Genomic DNA, 14,753 nt, shown 5'->3' with positions numbered 1-14,753 from the left:
TTCCTTATGGCTCAGGTCAATAGAAAAAAGTAGTGTTGGCATTCATCCTGTGATCTCAGTTACTGTAATAGAAAAGATGAGATTGAAAATGATCCCTTAGAAAATTACAGTATGGGGAACAGCTGGGTGGCTCAGTGGATTGAGAGCCAGGTCTAGAGGCAGGCGGTCCTAGGTTCAAATCTGACCTCAGACACTTCCTAGCTGTGTGGCCCTAGGCAAGTCATTTGACCCCCATTGTCTAGCCTTTACTGCTCTCTTCTGCCTTGGAACCAATACACATTGGTTCCACATATTGATTCCAATATGGAAGGTAAGGGTTTAAAGAAAAAAAAAGAAAATTATGCCTACAGATGATACATCATGAAATAATATAAATCTTCTGTATGTATGCACCAAGTAGTATAATTATCTGTGAAGAGAGGACTGAGAGTACAGACAGTCAAAGTGAAAAAGAAAGACTGAATGTAGAGACAACGTTATGGAGTTTGAGTTCTAGTCTCAGCTTTTAGGATTTTGTTCAAGTCATTCAGTCACTCTGAGCTCATGGCCTGAGCTGTGAATGCAATGAGAGTGCTTCCCCTGCCTGTGCTCCAAGTTTCTTGTGAGGATCTAACATGAATATGAGTAAAAGTCTTCATCAGTGAAGTATTCCTTTAGTTGTGAGCTAATGGCACATTGAAATGATTGATTCTGACCATTTGTGTTTTTAGACTTTTCTCTTTGCCTGGGAAAATAGAATGAAAGTCAGTTTTTATTCTGCCAGTGGAGGAAAAGGGATGTATATGTGTTGAGGTGACTATGGGTGTGTGTTGTTTGTTTCTTTCAGAAGGAAAGATCAGACTTGAAATGAAAGAGATGACTGCAGAGTTAAGCCTTTCTGGGGACGAAACTCAGAGGCAAAGATGCATTGGTGATGGTGCCTGTGATTCCACTTGGAGAGAAAACTTGGATGTACATCAGAAAATCGACACTGGAGGGAAACCTTACGAATGTAATCAGTGTGGAAAGGCTTTTACCCAGAAGGCTAGTCTTATCAAACATCAGAGAATCCACACTGGAGAGAAACCTTTTGAATGTAATCAATGTGGAAAGACTTTCAGAGGTAGGGACGGTCTCATACTACATCAGAGAATCCACACTGGAGAGAAACCTTTTGAATGTAATCAGTGTGGAAAGGCTTTTATACGGAGAGCCAGGCTTAGTGTACATCAGAGAATCCACACTGGAGAGAAACCTTTTGAATGTAATCAATGTGGAAAGACTTTCAGAGGTAGGGACGGTCTCATACTACATCAGAGAATCCACACTGGAGAGAAACCTTTTGAATGTAATCTGTGTGGAAAGGCTTTTATACGGAGAGCCAGGCTTACTGTACATCAGAGAATCCACACTGGAGAGAAACCTCATGAATGTAATCAGTGTGGAAAAGCATTCAGATGTAGAAAGAGGCTGGTTGCACATCAGAGAATCCACACTGGAGGGAAACCTTATGAATGTAATCAATGTGGTAAAACATTTGAAAAGAGAGCTTATCTTACTGTACATCAGAGAATCCACACTGGACAGAAACCTTTTGAATGTAATCTGTGTGGAAAGGCTTTTATACGGAGAGCCAGTCTTACTGTACATCAGAGAATCCACACTAGAGAGAAACCTTTTGAATGTAATCAATGTGGAAAGACTTTCAGAGGTAGGGACGGTCTCATACTACATCAGAGAATCCACACTGGAGAGAAACCTTTTGAATGTAATCAGTGTGGAAAGGCTTTTATACGGAGAGCCAGGCTTACTGTACATCAGAGAATCCACACTGGAGAGAAACCTTTTGAATGTAATCAATGTGGAAAGACTTTCAGAGGTAGGGACGGTCTCATACTACATCAGAGAATCCACACTGGAGAGAAACCTTTTGAATGTAATCTGTGTGGAAAGGCTTTTATACGGAGAGCCAGTCTTACTGTACATCAGAGAATCCACACTGGAGAGAAACCTCATGAATGTAATCAGTGTGGAAAAGCATTCAGATGTAGAAAGAGGCTGGTTGCACATCAGAGAATCCACACTGGAGGGAAACCTTACGAATGTAATCAATGTGGAAAGGCTTTCACACATAGGTCCACTCTTACTGGACATCAGAGAATCCACACTGGAGAGAAACCTTATGAGTGTAATCAGTGTGGAAAAGCATTCAGATGTAGAAAGAGGCTGGTTGCACATCAGAGAATCCACACTGGAGGGAAGCCTTACGAATGTAATCAATGTGGTAAAACATTTGAAAAGAGAGCTTCTCTTACTGTACATCAGAGAATCCACTCTGGAGAGAAACCTTACGAATGTAATCAATGTGGTAGAACATTTGAAAAGAGAGCTTATCTTACTCTACATGAGAGAATCCACACTGGACAGAAACCTTTTGAATGTAATCTGTGTGGAAAGGCTTTTATATGGAGGAACAGTTTTACTGAACATCAGAGAATCCACACTGGAGGGAAGCCTTACGAATGTAATCAATGTGGTAAAACATTCACACAGAGGTCCAGTCTCACTGTACATCAGAGAATCCACACTGGAGAGAAATCTTATGAATGTAATCAATGTGGAAAGGCTTTTATACAAAGGACCAAACTTACTGTACATCAGAGAATCCACACTGGAGAGAAATCTTATGAATGTAATCAATGTGGTAAAACATTTGCAAAGAGAGCTGCTCTTACTGTACATCAGAGAATCCACACTGGAGAGAAACCTTTTGAATGTAATCAATGTGGAAAGGCTTTCAGAGGTAGGGATGGTCTCAAACTACATCAGAGAATCCATACTGGACAGAAACCTTTTGATTGTAATCAGTGTGGAAAGGCTTTTTCACAGAAGTATGGTCTTACTGTACATCAGAGAATCCACACTGGAGAGAAACCTTATGAATGTAATCAGTGTGGAAAGTCTTTTACACACAAATCTGGTCTTACTGTACATCAGAGAATCCACACTGGAGAGAAACCTTTTGAATGTAATCAGTGTGGAAAAGCTTTTACCCAGAAGGCTGGTCTTACTGTACATCAGAAAATCCACACTAGAGAGAAATCTTATACTGGCTTAGTAAAGTCCTCAGTCAAAAGTCAACCCGTATTTTCTCTCAACCACTGCCAAGTCAGTAAACAATAGTCCTTGGCGGCAGCTGTGTGCACCCCAGCCATACCTTTGGGAACTTTTGCTCTACTGATGACCCTGGGGTCGCCTGCTAACTAAAGGAAGATTGCAGGACCCTCCACTGGCCCTGGACGTGGGGCGTCAGCACATTGATCAGACATGGTCCCAGGCTGTGCCTAATGATGGAGGAGCGCACAAGTAAGAGCAATGGTTTTGTCTCTCTTGGAAGTAATCCAAGGCTAAGATTTGCATAATTCAAGCTGAATCCCTTTCCTTTTCCCGATGGAATCATGAATATGATTACTACTTCAATTTAGGAAGATGAGAAATAGAGACTGCTTGGTGTCTCATAGCATGAGACTTCAGGGGCCTAGAAAGGAGCCTCCATGATCTTCAGTGTTAGATCTAGTCATTTAAAGGTGATTAGGTACAAGAAAAAGTGTAACATACTGAAGCCAGAGCGTGCATTGACTACTAGGAAAGACATCCGAATGCAGAATGGCGATTGAGATTGGGCCAGGTGTCAGCCCTGGCCTAGTCTGTTAGTCAGTAAACGTTAATGAAGCACCTACTATGTTCTAGCCTCTGAGGACACAAAGTGTAACAAAAGACAGTCCCTGTTGTCAGAGCTCAGAATCTAGTATACAAACATAGTGATAGTTCAAGAAGAAGTAAAAGATCATGAACCTGAATTTTAAATGATCCAGGGAAAAGAAGGTGTTTTATGAATGGAAATCCATTTAGTTAAACAGGGAAATAAGTGAATAGAAATATGAGAACAATTACAGTTTAAGAAGGGCAGAATTGGGGAACAGATCGTAAAAATCAAAATCATAAGGAAAAAAGTAATATCTAGCAGTTAAATAGCACCTACTGTGTGCAGTGCATTTCATCAATATTAGCTCTTTTGGTTCTCATAAGAACCATAAGGGTTTAGTGTAATAATTATTCTCATTTTACAAGTGAAGCAAATGGAATGAGCAGAGGACTTATGACTCGCCTAGGGTCATAGTACTAGCGAATGTCTGGGATTGGTATGCTTCTATCCAGTGTACCAAAAAAGTAAAAATGCTCATATATGAGTGAGGTTGAAAATGAGAGAAGTTCACAAACTTTCTTGCTGAGGGATGAACATGCCTTTTTTTTGTTTGTTTTTAGCTCCTTAGCCAGTCAGCAAGCTGAATGGCAATTTAACATTTAAAATTCTTCTTACTTTCTCCCTTGTGCCACTTAACTGCGCAATTGGAATCGGTTGATACAAGCAGTAGCCATTGTTTCAGTACCATGAATGTAGCTGAAGCAAACACTATGGAAGCATTTAGAGTTTGATCAGACATCAACGACTCCAAGATAATTCACCGTATCTGGGGGTATTGCAAGTCATCTTGTCTTTTGCAACATGAGCAATATGGAAATCAGTTTTAGATGACTGCACATATATAATCTATATCAGAATGCTTGCCATCTCAAGGAGTCGGGTGAGAAAGTAGGAAGGTACAGAATTTGAAACTCCAAATTTAAAAAAATGCTGGATCACCATGGCCAAGATAGCAGACAGAAATCAGGGATTTACCTCAGGTTTCTCAAATTCTCCTCGATATGACTTTAATATAATGTCTCAAAACATTCTGTAACAGAAGAACTCCAAAAAGGATGAGGTTAAAGAATTTTTCTGCCTAGAGACTTTAGAAGGTCAGCAGGAAAGGTCACTCCCACCATGGTGAAAGTGGAGCAAAGTCTAGCACAGGCTAACAGAATAATAGCAAGGCCATGCCTTACTCTGTTAGCAGCAAAGCCATGTGCCCTGACCCATCAGCAGCAGGCCCTTAAGGGAACTGAACTGGCAGCAACAACTTGTGGAGCTCTTAGTCCACAGACAGAAAGGGCAGGGGGCAGTCAGACAACTTAACAGAAGATCAGAGGTCCTTTTTGTAGCATTGTGTGCAGGAGTCTGTTTTGTAGCTCATATGTGGATTCTAGTTTCAGGCCTGGTGGCAGTCCCAATGTAAGAACCTCCATTAGTGACAAGCTCTAGAAGTAGTAGAATTTGCACCCATGAGGGATTTGGGATGTTGATCACAGTTCCAAAATGTAAAATAAAAGGCTGGTTATTCACAGTCCAGAGTATAGGGCAAGAGAGTAGTGAACATATTTCTTTGTATATCACATCACCTTGGAAGAAGTGAAAATGTATAGAAACACTCCACCCCATTCCAGCACCACCTCTGAAAGCACTTACATTTAAAAACAAAACACCAAGCTTCAAACAATGCCTCATCTACCCCAGGAGCAGACTTCAAATTTAGCATAAAAGTCAAGAAATAAGCTACGGAAATGAGCAAACAACTTTGAAAAAGCACTTCACCATAAAAAGTTACTGTGGTGACAAGAAGATCAAAACAAACTGAAAATGACAAAGTTTCAATGAAAAATGTGAATTGATTTCAGGAACAAAAAAAATCCTAGAAGAGCTCAAAAAAGTATTTTACAACTCAAATAAGAGAAATTAGAGGGAAATTGAGAAAATAATTGAGTTTTAAATAAAATCAATTTTTTAAAATGGTCTGTAGTTTGGTAAAGTAGGCACTAAAATACTGAATAAAAAGATGTTAAAAAACAATAAACCAAGTGATGAAAAGGGCACCAAAATCCATTGAAAAAAGGAACTTCTTTAAAATCAAAATTGGCCAAAAGATATGATATATACAAAAATATATTGAAGAGAACTTCTTAAAAAGTAGAACTAGCCAAATGGAAGAGACTCTAAATGAACACTGTAATGAGAATATCAACAACATAGAAATGGGTTTGAATCAAGGACACATGTGATCCCCAGTGGAATCATGCGTTGGCTGTGGGAGGAGGTGGGGAGGAAAAGATAATGATATTTGTTTCCAAGGAATAATGCTTGAAAAAGAACAAATAAAATAATGTTTAAAAGTTAAAAAAAAAAGTAGAGCTAGTCAAATGGAAAGTGGAGCTACAAAAGTTAAATGAAGAAAATAAATCCTTAGAAATTAGAATTGGGCAAGTGGAAGCTAATGCCTCCATGAGATGTTAAGGGAAAAAAAATTTTAAATCAAAAGAATAAATAAAAAAAAAAGTGAAATATCTCATTGGAAAAATAACTGACCTAGAATCGATGCAAGAGAGATAATTGAATGACTGTACAAGCTAAAAGCTAAGATTAAGAAAAAAAAAAAAAGCTAAATTCCAGGGCTCTCATATTAAGCAGGAAATACAGCAAACAATCCCCTGAATTGAAACAAAATACAGATATTGTGTAGCCACAGTCATTATACCACAAGTTTTAGCAGCTTTGATATTAAATGATTGGTGAATTTGGAATATGATATTCCAGAGTGTAAAAGAACTAGGATTACAAGCAAGTATCATCCACCCAGTAAAACTGAGTACAAACATTCATGAGGAAAAAAATGAATGTTCAGTGAAATAGAGGTCTCCTCAAGCACTCTTTGTCAAAGGGACAGAGCTGAAAAGAAAATCTGATTTTCAAATATAAATCTCAAGAGATGCATAAAGGAAAAGAAATCCTAGATCAATCAGTAAATTTAAGCTGCTTATGTTCCTACATGAAAAGATGATATTTATAATTCCTAGGAACCTTATCATTAGAAGGGCATGGATATGAATTTATAATGAGATGAATGCATAAAAAGTGAAGGGGTGAGAAGGATGCATTGGAAGGAGGAAGGGAGAAGTAGAATGGGGTCCTTTATCTCACAAAAAAAGAAAGAGCTTTTGAAGTGGAGGGTTAGATGGAGTTGGGGAGAAGCACTTAAATTTTATTGAAATTTGCTCAAAGGGCAAACAATATACACAATTGAGTATAGAAATACACTTTGCCTTCTAAGAGAATAGGGAAGGGATAAGAAAAGAGAATTGGTTAATTGGAAGAGGCAGTAGTCAGAAGCAAAACACTTGAGAATGAAAGAAAAGCAAGTAAGATGAACTGGGGAATATAGGATGGAGGAAAATACCCAGTTAATCCTAATGTCAAAAAAATCACAGAGGGCAGCTGGGTAGCTCAGTGGATTGAAAGCTAGCCCTAGAGACGGGAGGTCCTTGTTTCAAATCTGGCCTCAGACACTTCCCAGCTGTGTGACCCTGGGCAAGTCACTTGACCACCATTGCCTAGCCCTTACCACTCTTCTGCCTTGGAGCCAATACACAGTATTGACTCCAAGATGGAAGGTAAGGGTTTAAAAAAAAATCACAGCAAGTTTCTCTAAATATGAAGAATATATATGTATATTTAAGGAAATGAAAGTTAAACTACCTCAGGTACTTACGTTACACCTATGTGATTGGCTAATAGAGAAAAGAAAAATGACAAATTGGGGAAATGGGGAGAAATTGAGATGCTTATGTATTGTTGGTAGAAGTGAACTGATTGAAACATTCCGAAGAACAATTTAGAAGCTTGCTCAAAAGGTTCTAAAACTGCAATATCATGACCAGGTCTGTATCCCAAAGATATCTTTTTTGGGGAAAAAAAAGGCCTATTTGTACAAAACTTTCTAGCAGTTCATTTTGTGATGGTAAAGAATTGGAAATTGAGGGGATTCCCATTAATTGAGGAATAAATGAAGTTTTGGTATAATGATTATGACAATACTATTCTGCTATAAGAAATGATGAGGATAATTTCAGAAAAAAAAACAACCTGAAAAGCCTTTCATTATCTAATTCAAAGTAAAGTGAGCAGAATATGGAGAACATTGTACACAGTAGTTGCAATTTTATTCAGTGATGAAGTGTGGATGAATTAACTATTCTCAGTAATACAATGATCCAAGACAATTCTGAAGGACCCTCGATAAAAAATGCTACTTCCAAAGAAAACTGAAGGAGTCTGAATGCAGATCAAAGTCTACCTTGATTAGATTTGCTTTTGTCAGGTCTTGGAATGCAGGGGGCAAAAGAATGGCTCAAATTCTCTTGAAGTGGAGATTCAAATCATGTTACTTCAAGAAGCATTTCTCAATCAGTTCTCATTTATAAAACACCTACTAAGGGACAATAGACTAAGTGCTAAGGATTAAAAAAAAAAAAACAGATGAAATGATTATACCCTGGAGGAGCTTGCATTCTAATGGTTTAAGTCAACAAGCATTTATTAAACATCTGGGACCCCAAGAAATACTAGGCTCTGGAGATACCAGGCATTGATTAAAAACAAAAACCGGAAACAACTTGCAAATACTAAATTCCCTCAAATCCCAGCATGCCCACATGTGCATTTCCATTTCTACTATTAAGGTCTTAGGTCTCAGAAAGGCTGATTAAGTCCTGCAGCAGAAGTGAGGGCCAAAATAGGGGGCCTGTCGAGGAGCCTCTAGAAGTTTTACTTCTATAAATTTGAAACATAGGAATGAGAAAACAATGGCTGAGGCACTTCCCAGATACAGCTCATAGCCTGCTAAAAGGTCTAGCTCAGAAATTTCCTTACTTCAATCTGTGGCGCTCCTGAAAGGCTTCTGGGGTCAACATGAGTTGTAGGTGCTGATTAAGCAACAAATCTGGACCCAGAGTCATAAACAATTCCAGTCTCGAAGCTACACAGGACAAGAGAGTTTCCAACAAAGCAATCTGGTTTTCCCACAGGTTCTAAATATGCTTCAAGGAGAAGATGTCCACAAAGGCATGCCAAACCTCAACAGCATCATCATAGAGTCATGCTGGCTCCAGAGCTCCCTCCTGAATTTCACAGGTTGAGTTTTCCATATGATATCTCAGAAATGAGGCAAGTCTAAGGGGCTTTCTAAAGGTATCAGAAACAGATGCAAGCTTCAATCTTCTGACAGTGATAGCATTTACAAGACTTTTCTCCAGCAAGACTTGTTTTCTGGTAAAAAGCAAAGGGAATGTTGGCTCTACCGTTTCCCCATCAATTATTGGGAAGACTACTACAAATGATCTCATGTAACCTTGTGCTCTAGGCCTTTCCATCTCCTTTATGCCAAAAGGAGATAAACAACTTTCTCCTTCCAGACTGAATCCTTTTGGTGACTGACAAACAAGGAAACCAAATCAGAGACAGTGAATGCAATCTCATGGGCACATCTGCCAGTGGAGGTAACCTACCCTGGGAGTCAAGTCTTCTGATTCTCTAGGGAAGAGGGAGGCCTGTGACAACCACTGTTTGATACAATTGCTCAGAGATCTACTTGTGTCAGTCTTCCTATTGACACTACTGGAATCACTGAGTAATATAGACTGTATGTGGTTCTACTGGCTCCATCGATTTCTTGCTAGATGGGTACAATGAGCAAAAATTGGACCTCCACCCTATTTGAATAGCCCTCTGCCCTTCCTAAATCAATGATTTTACCCCTAGACATTGCTAATCAGTATTATCCTGTTTAAAGACATTCCATAAGGGGACTGATTATTTCTTGTGTATTAAAAGACATTATTATACAATGAGTCATTTAAGGATAATCAACTAATCCGAATATGTAACAGAATTAAGAATAATTAGAGTAGGTTAAATAGATCCTATCTTATAGTAGATTTTCAACTTGTCATTACCATGTACTTCACTGAGCACAAGAGTGTCCTAACTAGAGGACCTCCATCGATGTGGCCTGATGACTAAGTGGGCAAGGAAGACCCCCAGACCTCCAGCCTGGACGGTCTGAGTACTGGAGAATAGAAATGTTCTAATGGGTTGGAAGGTCCCTGCAAAATGTAAAATGTCCCCTTGTTACCAGTCTGTTGGCCAACATTTAGGTGGGATTCTGCCTTCTCTGTACATACATTTGTAAGTCTATTACTCAACAATAGAGGTGGAGATCTACTAGACCTTTACTCTGTGAACCTCAAAGTGACAGTGGGACCCCCAGGGAGATTCTGTACTTAGTACTATCCCATCTGAACTCTCTGGGATTTAAAGATTATAAACCTTGACTCTGAACATGAAGTGGTCTCAGATAGTGGCCAGGTCCATTTAATAAATAGTAATTGACTCAGAGCTCTGCCTCAGTGACTTTATAGGTTAGATCATTTCTGGTATTATATTATGGTTACCCCAGATAGGATGATGAGTTGTGGACCTTCTCTAAATGCTCCATCCCACTCAAGGTACTCCTCCTCCTTTAAAAAATAGGAAGCTAGTACCCTGATAAATTTTCACCATTGGCTCATCCACCAACAAAGACTTGGGTTGGTGGGACTCTGTATTGTTCCTACCCAAATTCTCCAAGCTTAAGATGTCTCCCCAAGGCTACGGATTGGTGAATTTACCTGAAATCACTCCCCTACAACACCCCACAAATTTAAAGGGGTAAAAGGAGGTCCAAATTGTACTGAAAGTGACTATTTGGGTTTATGACTAAATTATTTGAATTAACCAGCACTTACGTAAATTGCTTGAATTATTTGGCCATATTTTCTGCTGTTAAAGCCTAGGTTGATTTTTTTCCCTCCTTTTTTCTTATCAGAGCTTAGGAGGTATAACGGAATCACTGCTACTGCCACTTTTTCAGCCTCCAACCAGGAAAATTAACAAACAAAAAAATATTTCAAGTTTCAAACAGATTTTTTACTTGGTAGTGGTCAGGAATGAAAGTTTTTTTTTTTTTAAAGAATATATACATTTTACTAACAAAATGGCAATGGGTTCAAGTCAAGAACACATATGATACCAGTGGAATCACGCGTCGGCCACGGGGGGTGGGAGGGAGGAAAAGAAAATGATCTTTGTCTTTAATCAAAAATGCATGGAAATGATCAAATAAAATACTATAAAATTAAAAAAAAAGAATATATACATTTTATTGATTATAATATGAATAAAGTCATTTTCAGTTATATTAGGGTTTCTACTTCAGATACTGAAGACCTATGTGTGGCTCATCTGAGCCCCCCCAGTGGCCCATTTCAGGAATTTGAAATTGGAGAACTTTCTAAAATAGTTCCCTGAATCCTAAGAGTATTCATTATAAACCATACTGATGCACTCAGTACCTCCAGGATTAGTGCACCATCCTTCTAGTTAGAGACGGGTAATAAGATAGGGGTACAAACTTCAAAAGTGGAACCTCTAAGACATTTAGTACTCAGAATCATAGCCTTTGGGAATCCAGTTGTCTCAGAAAAACTTCTGAAGTTGCCCTCTCCTAGGTAGTGATGTCCACAGGATGGAGGGTGTTAGGATCATATGTTAAAGGATTCAGAGAAATTGTTTTGGCTACAATTTGAACTTTGTTACTATTCTATCCTTGGAAAATGATTGGCTTTTATTGGCTTCCAACCTTCTTGCCCTGTTATCCCCAGGCCTATAAGATGAGCAAGGCAGAAGAATGAGAACAGCCTACAGCTCCCTAAAACACCTGCATAAGTAAAATTTGGCCTTACCTGAGGCATTCTATTCTTTGGGGTAATCCAAGTTAGCAGGTGCTTCCAAGCATTTGTTTTCAGTCTGTGCTTTTTCGCTTTGGTCTGATTACCTGGAGAGAAATGATTAAATAAAGCAAACCTTTTTTAAACATTTTTATTTGGTCAATTTCAAACATTATTCATTGAATACAAAAATCGTTTTCCTTTACTCCCCTCCCACCACCCCTCCTATAGCCAACAGGCGATTCCACTGGGTATCACATGTGTCCTTGCTCTGAACCCATTTCCATGTTGTTGGTATTTGCACTAGAGTGTTTATTTAGAGTCTACATCCCCAATCATATCCCCTCAGTCCCTGTAGTCAGGCAGTTGCCTTTCCTCAGTGTTTTTACTCCCACAGTTTGTCCTCTCCTTGTGGATTGTTTTTTGTTTTTTTTTTCTAATGGATCCCTGCAGATTGTTCAAGGAAATTGCATTGACACTAATGGAGAAATCCATTACATTCAATTGTACCACAGTGTATCAGTCTCTGTGTACAATGTTCTCCTGCTTCTGCTCCTCTCACTCTGCATCACTTCCTGGAGTGTTCCAGTCCCCATGGAATACCTCCACTTTATTATTCCTTTGAGCACAATAGGATTCCATCACCAACATATACCACAATTTGTTCAGCCATTCTGTGACCGCAAAAATATGGTTTCAAAATTGTGAGTTGCCAAAACTTTAAAAATAATTTTTAGTGTCTTGATTTCATATTAAAAATAAGTGGTCGCCATGGGAAACATTCCCAAATATGAAACACCCAAGTCAGCTGGGTTTTATGGAGATTTTAATTAATACGAATGAAGGAATTAAGGGAAAGTAAAGAGACAGAGTAAGAGAAAATAGCAGGAAAAGGCTAGGGCCTAGGCCAATGGCCTAGGCCTTTCTTTTTAAGAGATAAACTAAGCAGTCTTTAATCACTCACCACAAGATTTTTTTCCCAAGCAAAATTCCAATTCTTCACTGAAATCCTCAACTCCTGAACTGAGTTCAGAGACCCAGCTCTGACTCCTGACCTCCAATTCAGCTTTCAAAGCTGAACTTGCCTTCAGAGTCCTCAAGCTCCTTCCTTTTAAAGAAAATTTTCTCTTGTGTTACCTCCCCTAAATTTTGACGTCTACCAATCACAGATGAAGCTTTTCCTAGGACTGCCCATTCTTATTTTTCACCACTCTTTAGTTCTCTCCTCTGGGTAGATTATATCTTCTGAGTACTTCACATCTCTTTGCTAAGCTTGCCCCTTGTAAGTTGCTTGACCTTTTAGTGATTAATTTGACATTCATAGGTACTTAGCACCCTTTTTGTATTAGATCTAAAAATAGACCTAGCTTAAGGTTCTACCTTCACTATAAGTATGAGTTAAATATTTTTTCATTGTTTAGTAAGGCCTCATACAATGTTATCTTCCCCTAAAATATGCCTAAGAATGGGTGGAGCAATGTAAAATTCCCAATACATTCCTGATCAAGTGCCTCCAGAGTCTGAGAAATTTTAAGATTCACAATTCCCCAATTGAAGAACATCCCCTGATTTTCCAGTTTTTTGCCACCACAATGAGCACAGCTATGAATATTTTTGTACATGTCTTTTTTTCTTATTATCTCTTTAGGGTACAAACCCAGCAATGCTATGACTGGATCAAAGGGCAAACAGTCTTTTATTGCCCTTTGAGCATATTTCCAAATTGCCTCCCAGAATGGTTGGATCCATTCACAACTCCACCAGCAGTGCATTAATGGTCCCTCCAGCATTCATTACTTTCATTTGCTGTCATGTTAGCCAACCTGCTAGTTGTGAGGTGATACCTCAGAGTTGTTTTGATTTGTATCTCTCTGATTATCAGAGATTTGGAACACTTTTTCATGTACTTATTAATGGTTTGATTTCTTTCACTGAAAATTGCCTGTTCATGGCCCTTGCCCATGTATCAATTGGAGAATGGCTTGATTTTTTGTACAATTGATTTAATTCTTTGTAAATTTGGGTAATTAAACGTTTGTCAGAGGGTTTTTTTTTTTAAACATTATTTTATTTCGTCATTTCCAAACATTATTTATTGGAAACAAAAATGATTTTCTTTTCTTCTCCCCCAACCCCTCCCACCTCTCCCACAGCCAATGCGCGATTCCATTGGGTATCACATGTGTCCTTGATTCGAACTCATTTCCATGTTGTTGGTATTTGCATTAGAGTGTTCACTGAGAGTCTCTCCTCAGTCATATGCCCTCAACCCCTATTGTCAAGCAGTTGCTTTTCATTTGTGTTTTTACTCCCACAGTTTATCCTCTGCTTGTGGATAGTGCAGATTGTTCAGGGATATTGCATTGACACTAATGGAGAAGTCCATTACGTTTGATTGTACCACAGTGTATCCGTCTCTGTGTACAATGTTTTCCTGGTTCTGCTCCTTTCTCTCTGCATCACTTCCTGGAGGTTGTTCCAGTCTCCATGGAATTCCTCCACTTTATTATTCCTTTTAGCACAATAGTATTCCATCACCAACATATACCACAATTTGTTCAGCCATTTCCCAATTGAAGGGCATCCCCTCATTTTCCAATTTTTGGCCACCACAAAGAGCGCAGCTATGAAGATTCTTGTACAAGTCTTTTTCCTTATTATGTCTTTGGGGTACAAACCCAGGAGTGCTATGGCTGGATTAAAGGGCAGAGAGTCTTTTAGCACCCTTTTAGAATGGTTGAATCAATTCACAACTCCACCAGCAATGAATTAGTGTCCCTACTTTACCATATCCCCTCCAGCATGCATTACTTTCCTACACTGTCATGTTAGCCAATCTGCTAGGTGTGAGGTGATACCTCAGAGTTACTTTGATTTGCATCTCTCTGATTATAAGAGATGTAGAGCACTTTTTCATGTGCTTATTAATAGTTTTGATTTCTTTGGCTGAGAACTGCCTGTTCATGTCCCTTGCCCATTTGTCAATTGGAGAATGGCTTGATTTTTTGTACAATTGATTTAGCTTTTTGTAAATTTGAGTAATTAAACCTTTGTCAGAAGTTTTTTTATGAAGATTGTTTCCCAATTTGTTGCTTTCCTTCTGGTTTTAGTTACATTGGTTTTGTTTGTACAAAATTTTTTAATTTGATGTATTCCAAATTATTTATTTTGCATTTTGTGACTCTTTCTTATTCTTGCTTGGTTTTAAAGTCTTTCCCTTCCCAAAGGTCTGACATGTA

At 38.7% G+C, this 14,753-nt stretch overlaps 1 protein-coding gene across 1 annotated transcript in view; it reads left to right on the top strand.

Moving 5' to 3' along the window:
* Positions 1–13,560, top strand: part of LOC130456970 (zinc finger protein 585A-like) — a 47,916-nt gene extending 34,356 nt beyond the window's left edge. The window contains exon 9 of the mRNA XM_056814784.1: positions 827–13,560. Coding sequence (XP_056670762.1) covers positions 827–3,162 — 2,336 coding nt within the window. The 3' untranslated portion in view covers positions 3,163–13,560. The remainder of the gene's footprint in view (positions 1–826) is intronic.
* Positions 13,561–14,753: the final 1,193 nt, after the last annotated feature.

Source organism: Monodelphis domestica, chromosome 2 (assembly GCF_027887165.1).
Source record: "Monodelphis domestica isolate mMonDom1 chromosome 2, mMonDom1.pri, whole genome shotgun sequence".
NCBI lineage: Eukaryota > Metazoa > Chordata > Mammalia > Didelphimorphia > Didelphidae > Monodelphis > Monodelphis domestica.
The sequence above is the reverse complement of the archived record's forward strand: the minus strand, read 5'-3'. Positions and strand labels throughout refer to the sequence as shown.